Here is a 24,230-nt window from a genome sequence, read left to right as displayed (position 1 = left end):
CTGGAGGGAAATTCAGCATGCCTGTACTTGAAAATGAATTCTTACATGTTAAAATAACTTTTAATAAGTTTAGCATCTATCAGTGAAATAATGTTTAATCCTTTTAAACAGATGGTCTTTGCTGAAAGAATAAACCCAGCTGAAAATAGCATTAGAAAGTGCTTAAAAGAACTATGTTTGACAGTTTTTGGCTCATCGCACTTTTATGTTAAATTCATGTATATTGTTTACAGACTTCATAATGAATTTTATATTGTACCAATAAGCTCTGCAGAAGGCATTCACCATTACTGCACGGAATGCCCAAACATGCCCATGAGGAAAATTAAAGGTAAAACAATTTAAGTAAAAGTCTCTCTAGAATTCTATTACTGGCTATTTTATCACTACCTGGTAAAATTAAAATTAATCTTTCAGTAAAGCCAACTGATCTAAGAGATAAATATTACACTTTATATTTTAAAAATTCACTTAAAATTGGATCTGCTTACAGTTCTAACATTGTCCTTGAGAGCAGAAGCGTGAGGATCTTCTGGTGAGACCATGCATGCCCTACTCCATTTGTTGTCTGCATAGGTTAGGGCTGCTGCTAGCTGCTGTAACAGACACCATCCATTTAAGAAGGCTGCAGCACCAGAGGCCGATTTCTTGCTCATGTAACTGTCAGCAGTGAGTCTTCCTGGCAGGAGGGCAGCTCCCCTCCTTGCAGAGATTCAGTTACCCAGACTCCCTTCTGCCCTGTGGCTCTGCCATCCCCTATAATAACCTTCACATCCTCTGCACCCAGCCCATGGAGGGGGAAATAAAGTTAGGAACAACACTCATGCATGTTAACACTTTGACCTGAAAGTACCACATATTGCTCTGTCCACATTCTGTTAATGAGAACCCTCAGGCCACACCCATATACAAGGGGAGGCAGGATTGGGAAATAGAGACTCTTGCTGGGCAGCTGTTTCTCAGTGACAATTCCAGGTTATACAACAGAAACATAAGATTTATTTTAGACAGCTAGCCATCTGCCACATTGTCCCTGATGTTTTGACACAACTGATATATTTTTGTATCTGTTCTTCTCTCATTTTATTTGGTTCACATATAAACCCCCTAATTTATTAAAATTTAATTAAAGCAGACTGAATAGATATAATCTAGAAGTTACCAACTTGCTAAAGAGTAACAAAATCATTTTCTTTCTTTACTATTATTAATATGCAAAAAAGGGAAACTTTTGTAAAAGTTTTGACTGGGGGCCCTGATGTTTGGTTGTCTGATTACCCTCACTGATATTGACAGAACAGTGAGTTCGTAGTCACAAAATGAGTCCCTGTTAGTATGCTGAAGTTTGTCCTCTGTCCTTGGTATTACACCACATCTTTCACTTTCATGTGAAAGTAGTTCTTCCCCCAGATTTTTTTTAAAGCTAAATTAGATTGAACAAAACATTTAAATTAAATTAAAATTTAAGTAGAATAAAATGAAATAAAATAGATTCTATTGTCTTGGGACCAGTAACAACAATAAAAAAACACAATTATTCCAATATATTAGAATAAGCACAAATTATATCTTATAATTACCTTGTAATTATAATACCTCATTATGTATGAATACTTTATAGGTATTAATTGTTATAATGTATGAATACTAGCTAGTAGATGTTTGAAGTTTTACTGTGAGGGATTCAAGAATAGTTTATTTCAAAATTGAGTTTACAAGACAGGGTATCTTTTATTAAATTTTCACATAAAAAGAAAAAATACACAGGGCACTAATTACAAGTAACACCACAGTTAATTGGGCCTCATTCCTCTGTAAAGAATAGGCAAGCAACGAGTCATTTTAGTAACATTTTTTTCCTGGTCTTTTACTTTCTGTATCCTCTTTTCTTGATTTCTGATCATTGAAGACATTGCTGAAAATGTTGATAAAACAGTCAGAATAACAAAATCTACTCAGGCTTTAATTCTACTGTGTGCTACTTAAAAGATTAGCTTGATAGTATAGAATAGACATGTTCTGAGCTCAAGACATTCTTAAAAATTGTGATGTAGCATATTTTTGAAAAGGTTGGTGTTAATGGAAGAGAGCTACGGGTAAATCTCTAGTGCTTCTTGTGTTTTATTTACTTATATATTTTGTAGAGACAGGGTCTCTCTATGTTGCCCAGGGTGGTCTCAGACTCCTGGCCTCAAGCAATCCTCCTGCCTCAGTCTCCCAAAGTGTCAGGATTACAGACATAAGCCACTGTGCCCAGCCTCAGTTGTTTTAAATGGGCATGATAATTATAAAAGTAATACTAACTGTAAATAATTCAAACACCTCAGAAGGACACAAAGATAGATGAAGGTCAGTCTTTGTCTCTGCTCCCTCAATCTGCTGGAATCTGCCTCTGCCCGAGAAGTCATTACCATAAGCAATTTGGTGAATATCTGCACATATACATGAATGTGCACGTTTTATTCTTTACACAAATGAAAACATATGGTATAGACTGTTCTGTAGCTTCTTTTCTCATATAACAAAACATCAATAATTTTCCAGTTCAGCTTATGTTTTGTTGTAACTGCATAGTATTTACTAATATTTCATTATACAAATGTATTAGAATTTAGTAAACAGACTAAAAAAGGTTACATCCTTTTCTTTCTAAACATCCTTTTCTTTCGTTCTTTCTTGCTATAATACTTTTGTATAAACACTTCTGTGCATTTGTACAATCATTTCTTATAGAATAAATTGCTAGAAATGAAATTTCTGGGTCAAAGTATAAATGCACTTCAAGTTTTGACAGGCTTCCCAGAATTCCCCCTAAAAATATTTGTTTTAGAATTTTCAAGAGGTGTCCCATCCAGACACTGCATTCGGCAAAAAGGTCTTTTTATTTTATAAATAAATATGTCTTCCATGTGGATTATTATTTGGTGGCATACATCAGATAAATTCAGAAACATATGTCATGGTGTGAGTAAAAATAGGATCAATAAGATAATGCATCTTCCTTCAAAAAACTCACAATAGATGTGGAGAGGAAGATGGCAGATAGGAGACAGGGCTAACGTGCAGCTCCAACTTAGATGGACAGAGCAACGTGTGGAGACTCACACTGTTGACTTTTGCTCCAAAAGCCACTGCAGGAACATACTGGGAAAACCAAAAGAATTTACAGATCCTTTGAAAAAAGCGGCATGCCACTGCAAATTCCACGAGATAGGTAAAAAACTGTGAGTTCCCAAAGTGTGGAGGGGGAAATCCTGCCTCTCAACAAATACCCCATTGGGAAACCTGAAAATCCAGATTACGGGAGAAGGATTTAACCTTACCTAGAGCTGGAACAAATTTAGCACAAAATATAAAAGTAGAAGGAGCAGTGGGGAAGAGCCTTGGAGGCACTCCCATTCTCCAGCTCGAGCCTAGGGAAGCCATCCCTGACTATATTTCACAGGGGCCCTCGGGAAAGGTGGCTGGCAGAATTTGGGAGTGGTCACAGGGTGAAAGAAGCTTCCAACTGAACTCTGCAATAATTTCAACTGGGCACAAACTCTTTTGAGCAGAATCTGGGTGGTGAATGGGAAATGCTACAGAAAGGAGCACAGAAGCCACTGCTGACAGTGTGGGCAGACAGGAAGGGGCAGGTGAGACCTGAAAGCCATACTTGCTTTCTCAGTAGTGAAGTTTCTAGCAGGGGCAAGGTCTGATCTGCCCACCACCCCCAACCACCGCCCTGCACTGGCTGCCTGGAGACACTGGCGCTGTTAGCAGGGCATAGTGGGAGCAAGATTGGCCTTGCCAACTGTATGGGAGCTAGGTGAGGCCTATCGCACAGGCTTTCCCCAACTTCCTTGGCAACAGAGGCAGCCAAAATCACCTCTGGAACATAAACATAACTCCACTGGCCCAAGAACCACCCTGCGTACCCCACAGTGGCCATGGCAGGCCCCACACAAGGAGAGTCTGAGCTCAGACCCACCTAACTCTGCTCCAACCCGATGGCATTTTTTTCCCTGCCCTGGTAGCTGATCACAAAACACACAAACTATTGAGAGCTTGATGGCCCCGCATATCACCTGACAAACCCAAATACTTACTCTGGCCAACTTAGGGCAAGCTTATATTCCCCTGTCTACTATCATAGCTTGTGCTGTCTTGAAAGCGCCACCCCCTGGCTTGAGGCCAACCAACTCAGGACATTACAGTAACTCATGATAGAAATGATAGAATAACCCTGTACCAAGGAAGGAGAGAACAGCAGCTAATTCCACTGCCTGCAACATTCTGGCTAACCAGGGGTCCTGAGTCTGTCTATGTGAAAATATCACTGCTGGCATAATCAATACTTGATAAAGCCAGGACACTAAACATATCTATAACCAAGGACTCTCACAGAGTGTACTTTACTCCCCCTATGTCCTCTAGCAGAGGAGGTGCTGGTATCCACAGCTGGGAGACCTGAAGATGAATCACATCACAGGACTCTTTGCAGAAATTTCCCAGCACCAGCCCTGAGCCTGGTAGCCCTATTGAGTGGCTAGACGTGCAAGAACAATAATGATCATTGAAGTCCAGCTCTCAGGAAGGCCCATCCCTTGGGGGAGGGAGAGGACACCACATCAAGGGGTCATCCTGTGGGACAAAAGAATCTGAACCTTGAGTTCTGGGCTTTTCCACTGAAATAGTTTACCCAAATCAGAAGGAATCAGAAAAGCAATTCTGGAAATATGACAAAACAAGGTTTGATAACATCCCCAAAAGGCCACACTAGCTTGCCAGCAATGCAGTCAAACCAAGAAGAAATCTCTGAATTGCCAGATGAAGAATTCAGAAGGTTGATTAAGCTACTCATGGAGATACCAGAGAAAGGTTAAAAACCAACTTAAAGAAATTTAAGAAACAATACAGAATATGGATGAAAAATTCTCCAGAGAAATAGATATAAAGAAAAACAATCACAATTTCTGGAAATGAAAGACACACTTATAGAAATACAAAATGCACTGGAAAGTGTCAACAATAGACTAGAACAAGTAGAAGAGAGACCTTCAAAACTCAAAGACAAGGCTTTCAAATTAGCCCAATCAGACAAAGACAAAGAAAAAAGAATTTAATAAAATTGAACAAAGCCTCCAAGAAGGGATTATGTTAAATGGCCAAACCAAAGAATAATTGGTGTTCATAAGGAAGAAGATGAATCTAAAAGTCTAGAAAACTTATTTAAGGGAACAATTGAGGAAAATTTCCCTAGACTCACTAGTGATCTAGACATTCAAATACAAGAAGCTCAAAGAATACTCGTGAAATTCACTGCAAAAAGATCTCCACCTAGGCACACGGTCATCAGGTTATCTAATGTCAAAATGATGGAAATAATCTTAAGAGCTGCAAGGCAAAAGTATCAGGTAACCTATAAAGGAAAACCTATCAGATTAACAGGAGATTTCTCAGCAGAAACCCTACAAGCCAGAAGGAATTGTGGTCATATTTTTAGCCTCCTCAAACAAAATAATTGCCAGCCAAGAATTTTGTATCCAGCAAAACTAAGCTTCATGAATGAAGGACAGATAAAGTCTTTTGCAGACAAAAAAAAAAATAAAAAAAAATGCTGAGAGAATTTACCAGTACCAAACCATCAAACCATCACTAAGAAATGCTAAAAGGAATTCTAAATCTTGAAATAAAACCTCAAAACACACCAAAATTGAACCATCTTAAAGCATAAATCTCATAGGGCCTATTAAACAATAGCACAATGAAAAAAAAAAAACCCCAAGGTATTCAGGCACCAACTAGTAGGATGAACAAAACAGTACCTCATATCTCAATACTAACATTGACTGTAAATGGCCTAAATCTGCCACTTAAAAGATACAGAATGGCAGAAAGGATAAAAATCCACCAACCAAGTATCTGCTGTCTTCAAGAGACTCACCTAATGCACAAGGACTCACATAAACTTAAGGTAAAGGGATGGAAAAAGATATTCCATGTAAATGGATACCACAAACGAACAGGGGTAGCTAGTCTTATATCAGACAAAACATACTTTAAAGCAGCAATAGTTCAGAAAGACAAAGAGGGATATTATATAGTGATAAAGGATCAGTCCAACAGTAAAATATCACAATTCTAAATATATATGCACTTAACACTGGAGCTCCCAAATTTATAAAATGATTACTACTAGACCTAAGAAATGCAAAAGATGCTAATACAATAATAGTGGAGGACTTCAATATTCCACTGATAGCAGTAGACAGGTCATCAAGACAGAAAGTCAACAACAACAACAACAAAAAACAATGCACCTAAACAATGCAATGAACTTAAACTATACCCTAGAACAAGCAGACTTAACAGATATTTACAGAACATTCTACCCAACAACTGCAGAATACACATTCTTTTCATTAGCCCATGGAACATTCTCCAAGGTAAACCAAATGATAGGCCACAAAACAAGTCTCAATAAATTTAAGAAAATCAAAATGATATCAAGTACTCTCTCAGACCACAGTGGAATAAAACTGGAAATTAACTCCAAAAGGAACCCTCAAAACTATATAAATACATGGAAATTGAATAATCTACTCTGGAATCATCTTTGGATCAATAATGAAATCAAGATGAAAATTTAAAAATTCTTTGAACTGAATGAAACTAGTGACACAATTTATCAAACCCCCTAGGATACAGCAAAAGTGGTGCTAAAAGGAAAGTTCATAGCCTTAAATGCCTACATAAAAAAGTCTGAAAGAGCACAAATAGACACTCAAAGGTCACACCTCAAGGAACCAGAGAAACAAGAACAAACCAAACCCAAACCCAGCAGAAGAAAAGAAATAACAAAGATCAGAGCAGAATTAAATGAAATTGAAATAAACAAATAAAAAACAATACAAAAGACAAATGAAACAAAAATCTTGTTCTTTAAAAAGATAAAATTATTAGACCATTAGCGAGATTAACCAAGAAAGGAAGATAGAAGATCCAAATAAGCTCAATTAGAAATGAAATGAGAGATTTTACAACTTATACCACAGAAATACAAAAGATCATTTAGGGCTACTATGAACACCTTTATGTGCATGAACTAGAGAATCTAGAGATGGAAAATTCCTGGAGATATACAACCCTCCTGATTAAGCCAGAAAAAAAAATAGAAACTCTGAAGAGACTAATAACAAGTAGTGAGATTGAAACAGTAATTTAAAAAATGCCAACAAAAAGAAGTCCAAGACCAGATGGATTCACAGCTGAATTCTATCAGGCATTAAAAAAGAATTGGTACCCATCTTACTGAAACTGTTTCAAACTTAGAGAAATAGGGAATCTTCCTTAAATCATTCTATGAAGTCAGTATCACCCTTATACTAAAAGCAGGAAAGGACATAACAAAAAAAGAAAACTACAGAGCAATATCCATGATGAACATAGATGCAAAAATCCACATATTCTATGAAGTCAGTATCACCCTAATACTAAAACCAGGAAAGGACATAACAAAAAAAGAAAACTACAGACCAATATCCATGATGATGCCAGGTGCAGTGGCTCACGCCTACAATCCCAGCACTTTGGGAGGCCAAGGTGGGCAGATCATGAGGTCAAGAATTTGAGACCAGCCTGGCCAACATGGTGAAACCCCATCTCTACTAAGAACACAAAAATTAGCTGGGAGTGGCCAGGCATGGTGGCTTACGCCTGTAATCCCAGCACTTTGGGAGGCTGGGGTGGGTGTATCACAAGGTCAGGAGATCAAGACCATCCTGGCTAACACAGTGAAACCCCATCTCTATTAAAAATACAAAAAATTAGCTGGGCATGGTGGCAGGTGCCGGTAGTCCCAGCTACTTGGGAGGCTGAGGCAGGAGAATGGCGTGAACCAGGGAGGCAGAGCTGGCAGTGAGCTGAGATCGTGCCACTGCACTCTAGCCTGGGCAACAGAGCAAGACTCCATCTCAAAAAAAAAAAAAAAATTAGCCAGGCGTGGTGGCATGTGCCTGTAATCCCAGCTACTCAGGAGGCTGAGGCAGGAGAATCACTTGAACCCGATAGGTGGAGGTTGCAGTGAGCCGAGATCATGCCACTGCACTCCAGCCTGGTTGAAAAAAAAAAAAAAAAAAAAAAATATATATATATATTATATGTCCATGATGAAATAGATCAAAAATAAAAAATTACTAATTGAACACCATATCAAAAATAAACACCATGATCAAGGGTTTCATACCAGGGATGAAGGATGGTTTAACATAATCGACAAATGAACATCACACAAAAGAATTAAAAAAAAACATATGATCACTCAAAAACAAGAAAAAATTGACAAAACACCCTCAGCAAAATTAGCACAGATGGGACACACCTCAAGGTAACCAAAACCATCGATGACAAACTCATAGCCAACATTATACTGAAAGGGGAAAAATTGAAAGCATTCTCTGAGAGAACTTATACAAAACAAGGATGCCCACTTTCACCACTGCTATTCAACATTGTACTGGGAGTCCTAGTCAGAGCAGTCAGACAAGAGAAAGAAATAAAGGGCATCCAAATGGGTGAAGAGGAAGTCAAACTATTGCTGTTTGCTGATGATATGATCCTATGTCTAGAAAACCTTAAAGACTCATCCACAAAGCTCCTAGATCTGATAAATGAATTCAGTAAAGTTTCAGGATACAAAATCAATGTACACAAATCAGTAGCATTGCTATACACCAACAATGACCAAGCTTAGTATCAATTCAAGAACCCAGCCCCTTTTATAACAGCTGCAAGAAAGATAAAATACTTGGGAATATATCTAACCGAGTAGATGAACAATCGCTACAGGAAAAACTACAAATGCTGCTGAAGGAAATCATAGACAACACACACAAATGGAAACACATTTCATGCTCATGGATGGGTAGAATCAGTATTGTGGAAATGATCATACTGCCAAAAGCTATCTACAAATTCAATGCAATTCCCATCAAAATACCATCATCATTCTTCACAGAACTGGAAAAAACATTTCTAAAATTCATAAGGACCAAAAAAAAGATCCCACATAGCCAAAGCAAACTATGCAAAAGAACAAATCTGGAGGCATCACATTACTTGACTTCAAACTATACTACAAGGCTATCATCACCGAAACAGCATGGTACTGGTATAAAAATAGGCACATAGACCAATGGAACAGAATAGAGAACCCAGGAAGAAAGCCAAGTATTTACAGCCAACTGATCTTCGACAATGCAAACAAAAACATAAAGTGGGGAAAGGACACCCTATTTAACAAATGGTGCTGGAATAATTGGCAAGTGGCATGTAGAAGAATGAAACTTCAACTCAAGATGGGTCAAAGACTTAAATCTAAGACCTGAAACCACAAAAATTCTAGAAGATAACATCAGAAAAACTCTTGTAGACATTGGGTTAGACAAGAGTTCATGACCAAGAACCCAAAAGCAAATGCAACAAACACAAAGATAAATAGACGGGACCTAGTTAAATTGAAAAGCTTCTGCACAGCAAAAGAAATAAGCAGCAGAGTAAACAGACAACCCACCGAGTGGAAGAAAATATTTGCAAACTGTGCATCTGACAAAGGACTAATATCCAGAATCTACAAGGAACTCAATCAAATCAGCAAGAAAAAAACAAATAATCCCATTAAAAAGTGGGCTAAGGACATGAATAGACAATTCTCAAAAGAAGATACACAAGAGGTCAACAAACATATGAAGAAATGCTCAACATCACTAATGATCAGGGAAATGCAAATCAAAACAACAGTATGATACTACCTTACTCCTGCAAGAATGGCCATAATTTAAAAATATGACATAAGTTAAAAATATGACCAACAGATGTTGGTGTGGATGTGGTAGATAGGGAACACTTTTACACTGTAAACTAATACAACAACTATGGAAAGCAGTACAGAGATTTCTTAAAGAACTAAAAGTAGAACTACCATTTGATGCAGCAATCCCACTACTGGAGGAAAAGAAGTCATTATATGTAAAAGACACTTGCACACGCATGTTTATAGCAGCAAAATTCACAATCGCAAAAATATGGAACCAGCCTAAATGCTCATCAACCAACTAGTGGATAAAGAAAATTATATCTATCTATATATATATAGAGAGAGACAGTATTACATGGTATATATATATGTATTATTATATTATATATATATGCACACACCTCACCCACCTCCCATCCTTCCCCCATATATATATACCATGTATATTTACATGGTGTATATATATATATATATATGATATATTTACATTTTATATATATGATATATTTACATTTTATATATACACACACACACACACACACACACACACACACACACACACACACCATGTAATACTACTCAGCCATAAAAAGGAATAAAATAATGGCATTTGTAGCAACCTGCATGGAGTTGGAGACCATTATTCTAAGTGAAGTAACTCAGGAAAAGAAAAACAAACATTGTATGTTCTCATTATACGTGGGAGCTAAGCTATGAGGACTCAAAGGCATAAGAATAATACGATGGACTTTGAGGACTTGGGCGGAAGGGTGGGAGGTGGGTGAGGGATAAAAGATACATCATATACTGCTTGGGTGATGGGTACACCAAAATCTCAGAAATCACCACTAAAGAACTTTTCCCTGTAACTAAACACCACGTGTTCCCCCCAAACTATTGAAATTTTTAAAAAAATGCTAAAACCCCACAAATTCACAATAAACTTAAAACCAAATGTTTTTCCTAATGTTCATATACATAGGGGTCTGGGGTTATCACAGGGACTTGGAATTTTCTTCAACAACAACTTGCAAAAGCCTTACTATATTAAAAACATGTGGATTTTGGAGTCCGAAATTGCAGAGGCCAAGTCCCTGATCTACTCTTCACTGTGACTTGGAATTTATTGACTGTTCTTTTATCTTCAGTTTCCTCATTTTCAAATGCTGTAATAACAGTACCCATTTCCCAATGTTGTGAAAATCACATGAAGAAAACGTAAGTGAAGTTCTGAGTACAAGGCCTGGCACACAGTTGGGAAATGCTCAATTAAGTGTTAATAGCAACTGTTATTATTAATAAGATTAAGTTTATTTTATGAAGATTCATTCTTAGAAAAGTATTTTCCTTTACCCAGCAATTTATTGTTTTCTAGGGATAGAAAAGATGGAATAACAAATGTACTTCAAAATTCATCTCTCTCTGATAAAAGCTCCTGGATTCATGAAGGTGGGTTATAAAAGCATGAACCATGAGGGCTCCCCCATATTCATGGTACTTAGAACTTATGCCCAAAAAGCTGCTGGTCATCTGCAGATTAGAACAGTTTCTTATTCAAATAGTTTTAGCATTTTTAGAAGTGGATTCTTTTTATTTTGTGATTCGTTCGGTGGCATAGTGTCTTATAGTGCAACAAGAAAAACAGTGTGTGGGGAAAGTCCCATGTGAAAAACCACTCAGAACCTCAAAACCACTCCTCCTGAGGGATGACCAGCAGGATTGTCATCCCCATTAGATAAGAGAGTACAGCAGGGCAAGAGCGACCTGCCCATGGTCACACAATTAATCCAGGGGCTATTAATGGTTAAGACCCTTATATTTAGACTTCAGTTTACAGTTGTTAATTCAATACCCTTTCAGCAGGTTTATAGACAGGAGGCTTAATCTGAAAAGAAGGTGAACATTCTCATGAGCAAGGAAGATCTCTTCAAAAACGTACACTGTACCTTGGTTCTTCAGCTGTAAATCTTCTACCAGAGTTTGCAAGCTCTCTAGTCTGTTCTGAAGCTTCCTGCATGTTTTTCCTGTTGTTTCTATTGGTGGAGACTGTGAACCTATTACAAAATTGCTTAGATGTGATATTAAAAGTCTATTCAACGTTTCCTTTTAGAAATCTTTGAATTAAAGGCTAAACAATTTTTCTTTAAAATAAAGGGAACTTTTTGTCATGACAAATTCTAAAAGAGCTTTAACACTTAAAGGAAACTCTAAAACATGATTTTAAAAAAGAGAAAGATGAGTTTTATCTAAATATTGAAATGCTAGCCTATTTGATTTTGTTCAGACTAATCCAATGTATCATTATTTAACTACGTAATATTAAATAAGATGGGTGAAAAGAACACTTCAAGTTTAATGATGCATTCTGCATTATAAATGACAGCTTTTCGTACCAAGCCTGAGTAGTTTCATTAACTTGGGGTTTGAGGGAGTATGATCTAATATAGAAACTGCACCATTTTCAAGGTATGTGAGGCCAGTGCCCACGTTAGTTCTGTCACCTGATGAGAATGGTATTATATGATGGCAGAGGGTGGCATGGATGCCAACATGATCACACTGAACCTAGAACAAATGTGGCAGTGGCAACTAAAGAAGGCCTAGGAGCATGTAAGCTATTCTCTTACCAGTATGCTGTTTTGCCAGCCTCTAAAAGTACTTAATTGACAATCTGAAGTTTTAAATTTTGATCTTAATCCCTGCCTAGCTGTATAAATTTGATAATATTTTAATGGTTAATTTTCCTATCAAAAAATACCCTTTTCATTACAGCATTCAAGGCAATTATCTAGGAATTACTTCAGTTTAAGAGAATGAGAAACAGTTTCTTGGAGAGTTTCTTTTTTTTTTTTTTTTTGAGACAGAGTTGTTGCCCAGGCTGGAGTGCAATTGCGGGATCTCAGCTTATCGCAACCTCTGCCTCCTAGGTTCAAGCGATTCTCCTGCCTCAGCCTCCCGAGTAGCTGGGATTACAGGCATGTGCCACCACACCTGGCTAATTTTGTATTTTTAATAGAGATGGGGTTTCTTCATGTTGGTCAGGCTGATCTTGAACTCCTGACCTCAGGTGATCCACCCACCTCAGCCTTCCCAAGTGTTGGGATTACAGACATGAGCCACAGTGCCCGGCCAGAAGTTTTTAACATAAATAATATAAAATATAGGTTTGATGAGTATCTGACAATAAGCAGGGGGTTGGGGGTGAGAAGAAAATGCCATGCCATTATGTAACAAAAATTAATAATAAAGTGTCAAGCAGCATTGCTCTATTCCTGCAATAACCACAGCTTTAAAAGGTAACATGGAGGCCAAAGCAACTCCATCTTGGATGCTAATCTGCCAAGTTGACTTCTGATTAATCCCAGTTCCAGGAAGGCATCCAAGATTTCCAGTTTCCTTGTACGGTAGGTAGCAAGTACCTGCCATAAATTCTACCCTTAAGCAATTGTCCTGTTCATCCTTTCTGAGGCATGTATACCCTCTACCTATGGTACAGAGGCCCTGGGTCTGCGGGGATAGTGGTACAAGGATCCACCACCTTGTTTCACTGCTGCAGAGACACAGACATGGCTCCATTCTTAAGTCCCTATTAAATGTTTCTTTCTGAGAAATTGGATTTGTCAGTCTCTTTCTTCAGCCTCTCAGCTTCCTCAGTCTTTGTGAGTAGGTTTGCACACACTTGCCCACCACAGAACAGGAAAGTAATTTCACACTTAAAATGGGAAAAGATAGTAAATGAATAGCTTAGAAACATAAGAGATGAAAGAGAACACAAGTACAGAAAAAAAGATGTAAAAAATGTACTAACATGTGATTAGGTATTTTTTAGGATCTAGAAATGTGTAAACTATAGAATTTCAAAAGACTAAGAAATAACTTGATGATAATACAACTTTGTCTAGTTTATCTCTTACAAAAGGGAATGATGTCATAGGACACTGGGGTTGTTTTGTCACTGTCATACATGATGAGAAATATTTTAAGTTCATTCAACACATAATATTTAACTCTCACTTATTTACCAGGCATTTATTCTAAATCAAACATTTTTTTTCTCATTTGTCTTATCAAATAACAAACTAACTTAAAATATTAAAAATGAGAAAATTTTGAAAAGTTTGTACGGTATGCACTTATACTCACCAAGGCAGAGACTGAAGAAGAGCTATGATTTCAAAAAATGTAAATAAGAAAGAAAAGTAATTCACAGCATTTAAAAGAGGATCCAAAATCTTTTAATAAAATAGAGGCAAAAATGTTCATTATTCATTTAGAGAAAAAGAGAGATAATGTTTACATATAATATCTATGTACGTTTACTAAGGCTTGCATGGTACACAATAGCTGTTCTATTTAAATAAGACCTGTTTAAATTACACAGAATCAGTTAGAGCTTACACATAAGAGCAGCATGCAAAATCTTAATTCTGAGTAAAAAGAACTTACAGTTCAGCAGTGTAGGAAATCAATTAATCACATCAATGATATCAGATCTTTCTTACCTTTAACTGAATCAGATGAATGAATAGGCTTGGCAGATCTGTATTGTGATGTGGAACCTATTGAACCTTCAACTGAACTAGTTAGGAGTGAGTGCACTGGAGACTTCTTAGGAGAAGAATTGAATAAACGAGAAGCTGAGTTTTTCACAGATGGACTTGCTAAAAGTTTGGAAGAATAAAAGTAAAAGGACAGAATTAATTAAAAACAGTACACTGCACCTCTCAAAAAGTCAAGCTTTCATGAGAAAATGTTCCCAATGGTGGAGGGACAGGGGGACATTCTTCTAAATACCCAAGATTTGGGGTTGGAACTGAAAAGGGTTACACCTTAGGAATAAGGGTGAACAGAAACTAGACCTGCCCTTGGGATCCTGAGGTCTCACTTCAAATCCTCTTTCTAATGTGATTAAATTGACCTGGATGCCTTGGTTGTCTACCACATGCAAGCATGAATGCTCTCTAGAGGAAGGTAATCTCATTCATAGCATCAAATCATCTGTACAACTTTTCATATAGAACATGTCATACAATAAAAATAACCAGGCATATAAGGAGACAAGATGATATGGCAGAAAATCAAGAGGAAAAAAATATAAATAACGACATAGATCTATAGGGTCCAGATAATGGGCTTATCAGGCATAGACTTTCATAGATTCAAGCAGCATTACTTCAAACTCCAAGTGAATTCTTCTTATGTGCATAAAAAAATCATATCTGCACAAATGAATGAAAACTGCTAAAACAAACCAATCAAAAACAAAAACAATCTTAAAGCAAAAGGGGAAAAAAGGGACAGACTGTATTTAAATAAGCAATAATTAAACTTACAGCTGACTTCTTAGTAGAAACAATGAAAGCTAGAAAACAATGGAAAGTGATATCTTCAAAGTGAAGAAAAAAATGCCAATCTAGAATTCTATACTCAGCAAAAATATTCTTCAAAAATTAGGATGAAATAAACACAATTTCAGAAAAACAAAAATGGAGAGAATTTATCACCAGCAGATTTACATTAAAAGAAGCTTTAAAGGCATAAGTAAAATGATACCAGAAAGTTAAGTGTAAATATGTAGGTACATCTAAATGAATATTAACTGTACAAAACAATACAAATAATTAAATGTGGTATTTATATTTTTATAACTCATATTTTTAATTAAAATATATGACAATTGTATGAAAGTTGGAAGGATAGTGAATGCAGTTAATATGTTCTAAGGTACTGCCAATGTATGAGAAAAGGTAAAAGCATTCATTTATATCAATATAATAAGGCAAAGAAAAATGTTTTACTGTCCTGAGTAATCACTGAAACAATAGTAAAAAACATATAAATGAAGTAAACCTGAAGGAATTAACTTCACATAAATGTTCTTTTCTTCAAAATATTAGTTCTTGAAAGATCTCCCCCAAGCCAAAGATTATTTAAAAATTAAGAATTTGCAATTATTTTATTTAAGAATATTACATTTTGATTATAAATATAGTTATAATTAACAATGGGGATATGTTCTGAGAATTGTGTTGTTAGTTAATTTTGTCATTGTGCGACCATCATAGAGTATACTTTCACAAACCTAGATGGTATACAGGCTACATGGTATAGCTTATTGCTTCTAGGCTACAAACCTGTAGAGCATGTTACCGTACTGAATACTGTAGGCAACTGTAACATAATGGTAAGTATTTATTTATCTAAATATGCCCAAATATAGAAAAGGTAACACACTGTGGTATGACATTATGATAGCTACAACATCACTAGGTATCAGGAATTTTTCAGCTCTATTATAATCTTATGGGACCTCTGTTGTATATGTCATGGTCATTGACCAAAACATTACACAGCACATGACTGTATATTGACACTAAGAAAAACAATGAAAATGTATCTTTCTCCCACCTCTTTTCACCTTACCTCAATTTTCTCTATTTACAATTTACAGTCCAGAATTATAACTACATTTTTGTTGAATAATCATCATCACAGTTTCATTCTTTCTCATTTATTTTGTTCTCTTCCATAGGAAGACCAATTACATGTCTGTTGGTTTGCCTTTGCCTTCCAAATCTAACATATTCTGTATAATTATTTTTGATCCTTATTTTTAAAAATTCCTTTTGTGTAATTTTCTCCATGGCTATAATTTCAGTCACAACTATTTTATTTTTCATTTTCTAAAGCTTTTCCCTGTGATGTTTTTAATCTTTCTCTTCCATTTCTAGTCTGAGTTATGCCACTTTGCTTATCAACAAATTGTGTTGACTTTCAATCTCTTCTTTCTGGAGCTTTTTTTTTCTTTTAACAGAGATCATCTTATCTATAATTCTTTGGAAATTTTATGGAGAACTGTCCATCTTGATTCTTCTGCTTTTCCTTTTGTCTATTCAATAAATATTTATTCAGTACCTGCTATGTGCCAGGAAGGCTCCAGGCACCTGGGATATATCCAGGAACCAAATGGCTAAAGACATCTGCCCTTGCACAGCTCTTGTCTCACAGGGGTGACACAGTATGTGAGAAGATGCTAAGAGTAACTGATAAAAGGAAGAAGGAGCACTGGAAGTGTGGGAAAATCGTGATTTTTATTTTAATTTACTTTTAGAGACAGGGTTTCGCCATGTTGCCCAGACTGGTCTTGAACTCCTAGGCTCAAGCAATCCACTCACCTTGGCCTCCCAAAGTGCTGGAATAACAGGCATCAGCCATCACACCCGGCTGGTTGTGATCTTTAAATGAGGTGATGACAATTAAGTCCCACTGGGAAAGTGACACCTGGGCAAAGGCTTTAAAGGAGCTGAGGTTTTAGCAACATAAGGGAACAGGGCATAAAAGCCCTAACATGGAAGCTACCTGACATGTTCAAGGAACAGTTTGAGAGTGGATAAAACAGAATGCATGAAAGAGGGAGTAGCAGGAAATGAGACCAGAGAGTTAAAAAGGACTTGGAAGATACTGCAATGACTTTGGCTTTTACCCTCATGGAAATGGGGAGACATTGTAGAGCCTATTTCTGTGCTTTCATTGGAAACTCACCTGCAGATGTGAATGTGAAGCAACCAGAGGGATCTTCCATGTCTCCTGCGTGTAATGTGACTGGCTCTCTGGAAGCGTAAGAATGGTAATGCAAGCATTCAATTTCACAAACACAGTACTAAGATTCATAGATAGAAACAAGTGAACACAGGCAAATGTGATGGCTTAAAATATAACCTCAAGATGGCAATCATAACCCTAAAGTCCTAAAATACTCTAAGAGGTAGGTTCAGAGTTGCATTATCTTTTTGTATTCAGAATCCATGAACATTTTACAGAATGAAAATATAAAATCTTCATTAGAAAATCCATTTTTGCATACTAATAGCTCTAAAATCCACATCTTCTGGTCATGGATTCTAAGAGATGCAATCTTAATGACTCATTTAAAAATAAAGAAATTAGGCCGGGTGTGGTGGCTCCACCCCTGTAATCCCAGCACTTTCGGAGGCTGAGGCGGGTGGATCATGAGGTCAAGAGATAGAGACCATTTGGCCAACATGGTGAAACCCCGTCTCTACTAAAAATACAAAAAATTAGCTGGGCGAGGTGGCGGGAACCTGTAGTCCCAGCTACTCAGGAGGCTGAGGCAGGAGAATGGCGTGAACCTAGGAGGCAGAGCTTGCAGTGAGCCGAGATCATGCCATTGCACTCCAGCCTGGGCGACAGAGAGAGACTCTGTCTCAAATAAACAAATAAATGACAATGACAACAACAACTCATAACATTCGTAGTATCAGTGTACAAAACTATAAGACATATAAGTTGAAGTAAACTACATAGTTCTCTGTGAGTTGGGTACCAATATGAGAATATTATGGCAGCAGTTTTCAAAGTGGTTCCCTTTCAGGAGGTTTGTGAGGTCAAAACTATTTTCATTATGATATTAGGTTGTTATTTGCTTTATAACTTTCAGTCTCTCACAAGTGTACAGTGGAGTTCCCCAGAAGCTCCATGATAGTTGATACGCATTTAATCACAACAGATTAAATGCATATGCAGATATGAGAATCTAGCTGTATTTTATTAACCCAGTTACTGAAATGTAAAACATGTTTTCTCAATGATTTTTTGGAGCATATAGTTATTTTTCATAATAAAGAAAAAGTTATTTTTCATAATTTCAGAATAAAGAAGTATTATAGTACTTTCATTGCTGAAGGAAGCAGATTTCTCTAGTCATGAAGAAACTCTATTGCAGAGCTTTAATTATCTCAGGGAAGTAGCTTCTCTTTGTCCCATGCCTAGGACTGGGCTCCATCCCCAGTAGCTCAGTGTGGGTACCCAGAGGCAGTAAGCAGTGGTCATAAACACGGGCTCAGGAGCCAGCTAAACCTGAGTTCAAATCTGAGCTCCACTGTTTTCAAGCAGTATGACTTTGACAAGTTGCTATGCAATCTGAGTCTTCATTCCTAAGGGAAAATAATGTTTGCCTCATACATGAGATTAGACTAATGAGACAAGTCTAAATCAACTGGAAAATAAGAATTTTTATTAAGAATAAAAATATAAGTAAGAATAAAACATATGCAGTTGATAGTTGTGGTTATTAATAGGTATGATGTAGTATCATATACCCAGGTGAGAAGGAAATAAAAACATCATTTCTTTTAGGCTACAAGAAAGATTTACACTTGACTAGTCTGCATCCGTGGGTTCTGCAATCACAGATTCAACCAAACGTGAATTGAAAATACTTGGGGAAAAAAAAATGGTTGCATCTGCACTGAACATGTACAGGCTTTTTTTCTTGTCATTATTCCCTAAACTATACAATATAACAACTATTTACATAGCATTTACATTGTATTAGGTATTATAAGTAATCTAGGGATGGTTTAAAGAATATGGGAAGATGTGTGTAGATCATATGCAAATACTATGCCATTTTATATAAGAGACTTGAGCATCTGTAAATTTTAGTCTCTGCAGGGGTCTTAGAACAAATCCCCCATGGATACCAAGGGACAACTGTGTTTAGAAAGATTCATATTCACTGTATTTTGATCAAGTAGCAGAGACAGTAAGAAAATATTTATAATACTATCTTAATCCATTCACTAAACAAATATTTACTGAATGGCTACTAGGTGGCAGTCATTATGCTTGGTGCTGAAGATACAGCAATGAATTAGCCCCTATTCTAACTAGATCTTAACAGTAGAATTCACATTCATAATTGTTAATGTATACAGAGGGCTCAGATATCTCTGTCTATTTAGGTGATGAAAACAGAAAAGACAAAAATAAGTTTTTCCAGGTTGTCCGTCAAAAGACAGACCTCATGATTGTAAGCAACTTGAGGACAGGGCCCATATCTGTCTTGCTCACTATATTCTAAGGGTCTACTGCAGTGCATGGCACATTACAGACAGTTAAAGATCTTTTGAATTAATAATGAACTGTCGTAAAAGGGACATTTTGAAAATGGGGGCTGGTATTCCCTACCTACTAAGAGTTTCACTTGATTTGCTTCCTTCAGTGGAGTCCCTCAGCGAGTTGTTGCTTCTGTTGGTAGAGGGATGGGAGAAATCCCAGTTTAAATAATGTTGTTTCCTTACCAATATAACAAAAGTTTGTGAGAAAAATAATGTATTCTTATGTAGGGTGAAATGATATCATCTGACAGCTGGATAAATAAATCATAAACATTAACTTAATGATAAAATTGCTTCTCTCAACATTACTTTTAGATAGATATGGATTCAAAAGAGTGAGAATGGGGCATTGGCTCTTCCAGGTGGAGGAAACAGAATGGAGACAAAGCTTGAAGACAAAAATAAATGAACTTTTGGGAATCAGGAGGAGTCTGGTTTGATTAGAGGATAATACAGGAGTGAAAGCAGAGTGGTCACAAGGGAGATTCGTGTGACCACTCTGGGAGATTCTTCAATGTCAGACTGAGGGACATGTACTTAATGCAGTAGGCAGTGAGGAGCTACTGAAGATTTTCAAGTAATACCCATAGTGTCTTAAACTATGATAAATAATGAATTAACATTAGCCTTTTTTCTTTTTTGGCCAAAGTCAATTTTTGAAAGCTGTCTTTGATTATGGTCTTATTTGGAGTTATGGATTTTATTTCTTTGTGCTTTTAAAATTTTTCATTTAAGAATTCAGCTATTCAATTATTGATGAAAATAGGATGGTTTTCAGTAAGGTGCTTATAGTCCTAAATTGAAGTTTTTACAGTTTCCTTTTGAACCATCCTTTTCTCAAAAGTTATGTAAGCCATTGTAAATACGTGTAAATGTGGAAAAAGTCTTCCATTTTTGGTATGGCGTACCATATTAATAGCTTCATATGGATAAACATCAGCAAATTTTAAAGAAAAAATGTCTATTGAGTTGATTTCTAGAAACTAAATTACTTTAGTACATTTCACTGAAATCCTTCTTAAAGTCAGTTAAATAATGAACCCAATATGCCCATTAAATGTCATGTAAACTTATATCCAAACAGACTTCTCAAATTACAAGGCCACATATAAAATAGTTGGACAATTAATTTGATTCAGAATCTCAGATTCTTCTTACCTGTGGCATATGTCTGATCTCAGGTTGGATTCAGTAATGCAATCTCTTACCCTATCCTCTCTGTATAGAAAATATAACTCGCAGTTAATCATATAAAACACAATTTCATCCATGTCTTTTTTAGACTAATCAATTGCTTACATATATTCAATTTTTCTTTTAGTGACAGCTGTAGATTTTAGGCCTCCAAGCAAATTTTGCAAAGGGCTCTGGAGTTCATCGACAGAGAAATGCTTTCCTCCCATGAATTCTTAAAAGCTTTACCCTGAGTTTAGGCTTTAGTGACAAGGTCATTTATAGGATTATAGCAGATTAACATAAACTCTCTAAAGGTAGGGACCAAATATATTCATGTTCAATACAGTCCAATAGCGTCCACGCCCATCATTAGTGGCTGGAGTGGTGGAAGCTGATCAGGGAAGTCCTGGTAATCCCTCAGAATGATCAGTGCTGGGAGCAAGGGTCTGTAACTTTTACTTCTGGCTTTTCCTCTCCTTCATAGGAGCAGGCATGTCAATCTATGCCTAAGTTTACAAATCTGTCAAATAAGTGTAATAATACTGCCCTAGTTTGGAAGGCATATTATAGTTATGACAAAAATGAAAGTGCTCTGAAAATGAAAATGTTCGTTGGAGTGGCTAGTGGGACAGTTCTGACATTATGTGCTTCAGATACTGTAATGTTATGCTAACGTAACTGGACTGTTACTAATGTTTTACTATTATTACTAATAATTAACAATTAGATAAACTCAGCTAATATTTTGCTACCTCAGGTAAATATATACGAATTGGACATCATAAGAAACTGGAGATTATTTATATATAGGTATTATTTGAGGAAGTATTACTTTTAGGTATTTGTCATATAATCAGAAAATGAATATTACAATAATGGGCTATTATAACCCTAAAATATATATACCATATTAAAATGCTTTAAGATAAGCTAAACTAAATGATAACACAAAAAAGTAAAACCCACTCTCTGAAAGAATAGGAGACTCTCATTGATGTCTGTAGCTATATGCAAAGAAGGGCTGGTGAACTGGCTGAATTCTTTTTGGATCTAATCTTTTACTAATATGATATAATCAAATCAAGTCACTGGCATGAATACAGAGAAAACAAATTATTTCCTATTATCTCCTACTTGGAGAGTATATAGCTCTCAAGGTTCTAGTTTTATCTCCACCATTGAACTTGTGGCTGCAGACACATAGACCTTTTGAGATGTGTTTTTCTCATTTACAAAATGGGATAAATAAACCCTGCTCTGCCTTGTCTCAATCAATAAGATTATGGATATAAAAATATTTTAAGAATTAAAATTTACAAACATAACTTCGGGTGACACCTTGCACTGGGTATTTTCTGAATAGAATGATTGTTTTCTCTTAATGTCAAGTTGTTTTACATTTGCTTAACTCCTCCATTTTCATATTGTTTTCTGTGATAGTAACTTCAGATACCTTTTAAAGTTATTTAAACCTCACCCTCCCAGAGAGTAACATGTGAATAACTCAATGGCAAACCATTCAAGAGATGAGCTTTCCCATTCTGGGTGCACACAGCCTTACACAGCCACATACAAGGCTCCCAGAGATGTTCTTCCATCTTCCTCTGTCTTGCTCAGAGACACAGCTGGCTCCTCATTGATCACACTTCTCAACTCTTGGAGAAGCTGTTTCAGGTCCCTTGTTGGATCTTCCTTCAGTGTGTTAGCTTTTGTGGAGTGCTGAGTTAAAACAATTTACAAAGACACTTATTTTTTCAGATTTCTATGCTATTTCCTATCACAAAAATAATGCAACTGGTAAACAGAAATTATGGAAAAGCAAGAAGAGGAAAACAAAAAAATCACCCACAAGCTTATTACGCAGAGATAATCAATAATAACCAGGAAATAATCAATAGAGTACTATATCTAATTTATATGTGCATGGACACAAATACGCATATGGGGCCAAACTACTTACATTTATTTTTAAACTACTTTTGTTTTAAAATTTTAACAATGTAGTATGAACATCCTTACTATGTCATTAAATATTTTCAAGTACACATGGACAAAATAACTTTCAATACTTTGTTTAAAGCTAAACTAATTTGATAAAGCAACAGAACTTGAGAATTAAGGAGCTCTTTAGAGGTGAGTTAATCTACTCCCCACATTTTACTGATGAGGAAAGAAATATCCAATATTTTCAAACTGTGTTAGCTGGTGTTTAAGAATAATATGAGATTTTCAGATTGATGGTGCACCCCAATAAATATTTCTAATATAATAAGGAATACAGACATTTTCAATAAAGGCACATCAAGAGGGGAAACCAAATGATCAGAGTGCACTAGTGAGCAGGTAGACTGAGGCTATTCTTGAGCTATTCTAGCTGAAGGAGTCCATCCCACTGAAAAGTTACACCTGTCACACAGATTGGCTGCTGAGGGATGAACACTGCAGATTTTTTATTCGTTGGGCTTTAATTTTCTAGGGTTTATGCCAATGAAGAGCTGATGTTACTGGTATAATATAATCCTCATATTCTCCTCTTCTCAACTCCACTAATAAATCAATATAATATCCAGCTGAAGATATGAAGAGTTCTGACTAACTGAATGTGTGCTAAGTATGTCTTTCCAGTTTACTGATGGCTATCTTACCTGGAATTGTCATGATGAGTCAGTCTAAAGTTTCATAAATTAGACTCCACTCAATTATTAAATTTGACTTCATTTGCTTAAAAATATAAGGATGTGAATCACTTTGTCAATTGTGAATAAAAACATTTATCTCTAAAAAGATGATCCAATTTTACCAAACACTGGTTTTGTTCTTGCCCTCAACCTAATATGCATAATACCCAATATAGAATAAAACCTCATAAAGTTGATAAAGAAAACCTTATCCTATGGCAATATTCACTCACCTTAGTTATAACCTGGACTTTTTATCTTCCCATCTTCTGCCCACCAGAAAGTTTATCAAATAAGCTTTGGCAATTACTTTAAAATTTTTGAGCCATTGACATTTATTATAAGTGAGCAATGTAAAACCCATAAACATATATAAATATGTTGTTCTCCCCTGTCATTGTGGCACCTAGGTTCTTTGAGAGTGACTGATGCTTTACAATACATAAGGTTTTTGTTTTGTTTTGTTTTGTTTTTTGAGACAGAGTCCCACTCTGTCACCTAGGCTGAAGTGCAGTGACATGATCTCAGTTTACTGCAACTTCCATCTCCCAGGCTCAAGCAATCCTCCTGTCTCAGCACCCCCAGTAGCTGAGGACTACAGGCATGCACCACCATGACCAGCTAACTTTTTTGTAGAATGGAGTTTTGCCATGTTGCCCT

General features: G+C 36.3%; 1 protein-coding gene across 7 annotated transcripts in view; it reads right to left on the bottom strand.

Annotated features, from left to right (window-relative positions):
* Window positions 1–1,706: 1,706 nt before the first annotated feature.
* Window positions 1,707–24,230, bottom strand: part of CCDC158 (coiled-coil domain containing 158) — a 107,159-nt gene continuing 84,635 nt past the window's right edge. For 3 of the 7 annotated variants that reach the window (XM_058433683.1, XM_058433693.1, XM_058433697.1), the window contains 7 exons: window positions 22,454–22,611; window positions 20,875–20,934; window positions 19,787–19,846; window positions 17,339–17,406; window positions 14,299–14,457; window positions 11,743–11,850; window positions 1,707–1,915 (listed from right to left, as the gene is read on the bottom strand). In XM_058433683.1, the coding sequence (XP_058289666.1) occupies window positions 1,794–1,915; window positions 11,743–11,850; window positions 14,299–14,457; window positions 17,339–17,406; window positions 19,787–19,846; window positions 20,875–20,934; window positions 22,454–22,611 (735 nt within the window). In that variant the 3' untranslated portion in view covers window positions 1,707–1,793. Of the gene's footprint in view, window positions 1,916–11,742; window positions 11,851–14,298; window positions 14,458–15,129; window positions 15,159–17,338; window positions 17,407–19,786; window positions 19,847–20,874; window positions 20,935–22,408; window positions 22,612–24,230 lie in introns of those variants that run through there. The other 4 variants (XM_058433688.1, XM_032149633.2, XM_058433698.1 and 1 more) reach the window with 3 other exon arrangements.

Source organism: Hylobates moloch, unplaced genomic scaffold (genome assembly GCF_009828535.3).
Source record: "Hylobates moloch isolate HMO894 unplaced genomic scaffold, HMol_V3 SCAFFOLD_2, whole genome shotgun sequence".
Classification (NCBI taxonomy): Eukaryota; Metazoa; Chordata; class Mammalia; order Primates; family Hylobatidae; genus Hylobates; species Hylobates moloch.
Note: the sequence above shows the minus strand (reverse complement) of the source record. Positions and strands in the feature narration are given on the sequence as shown.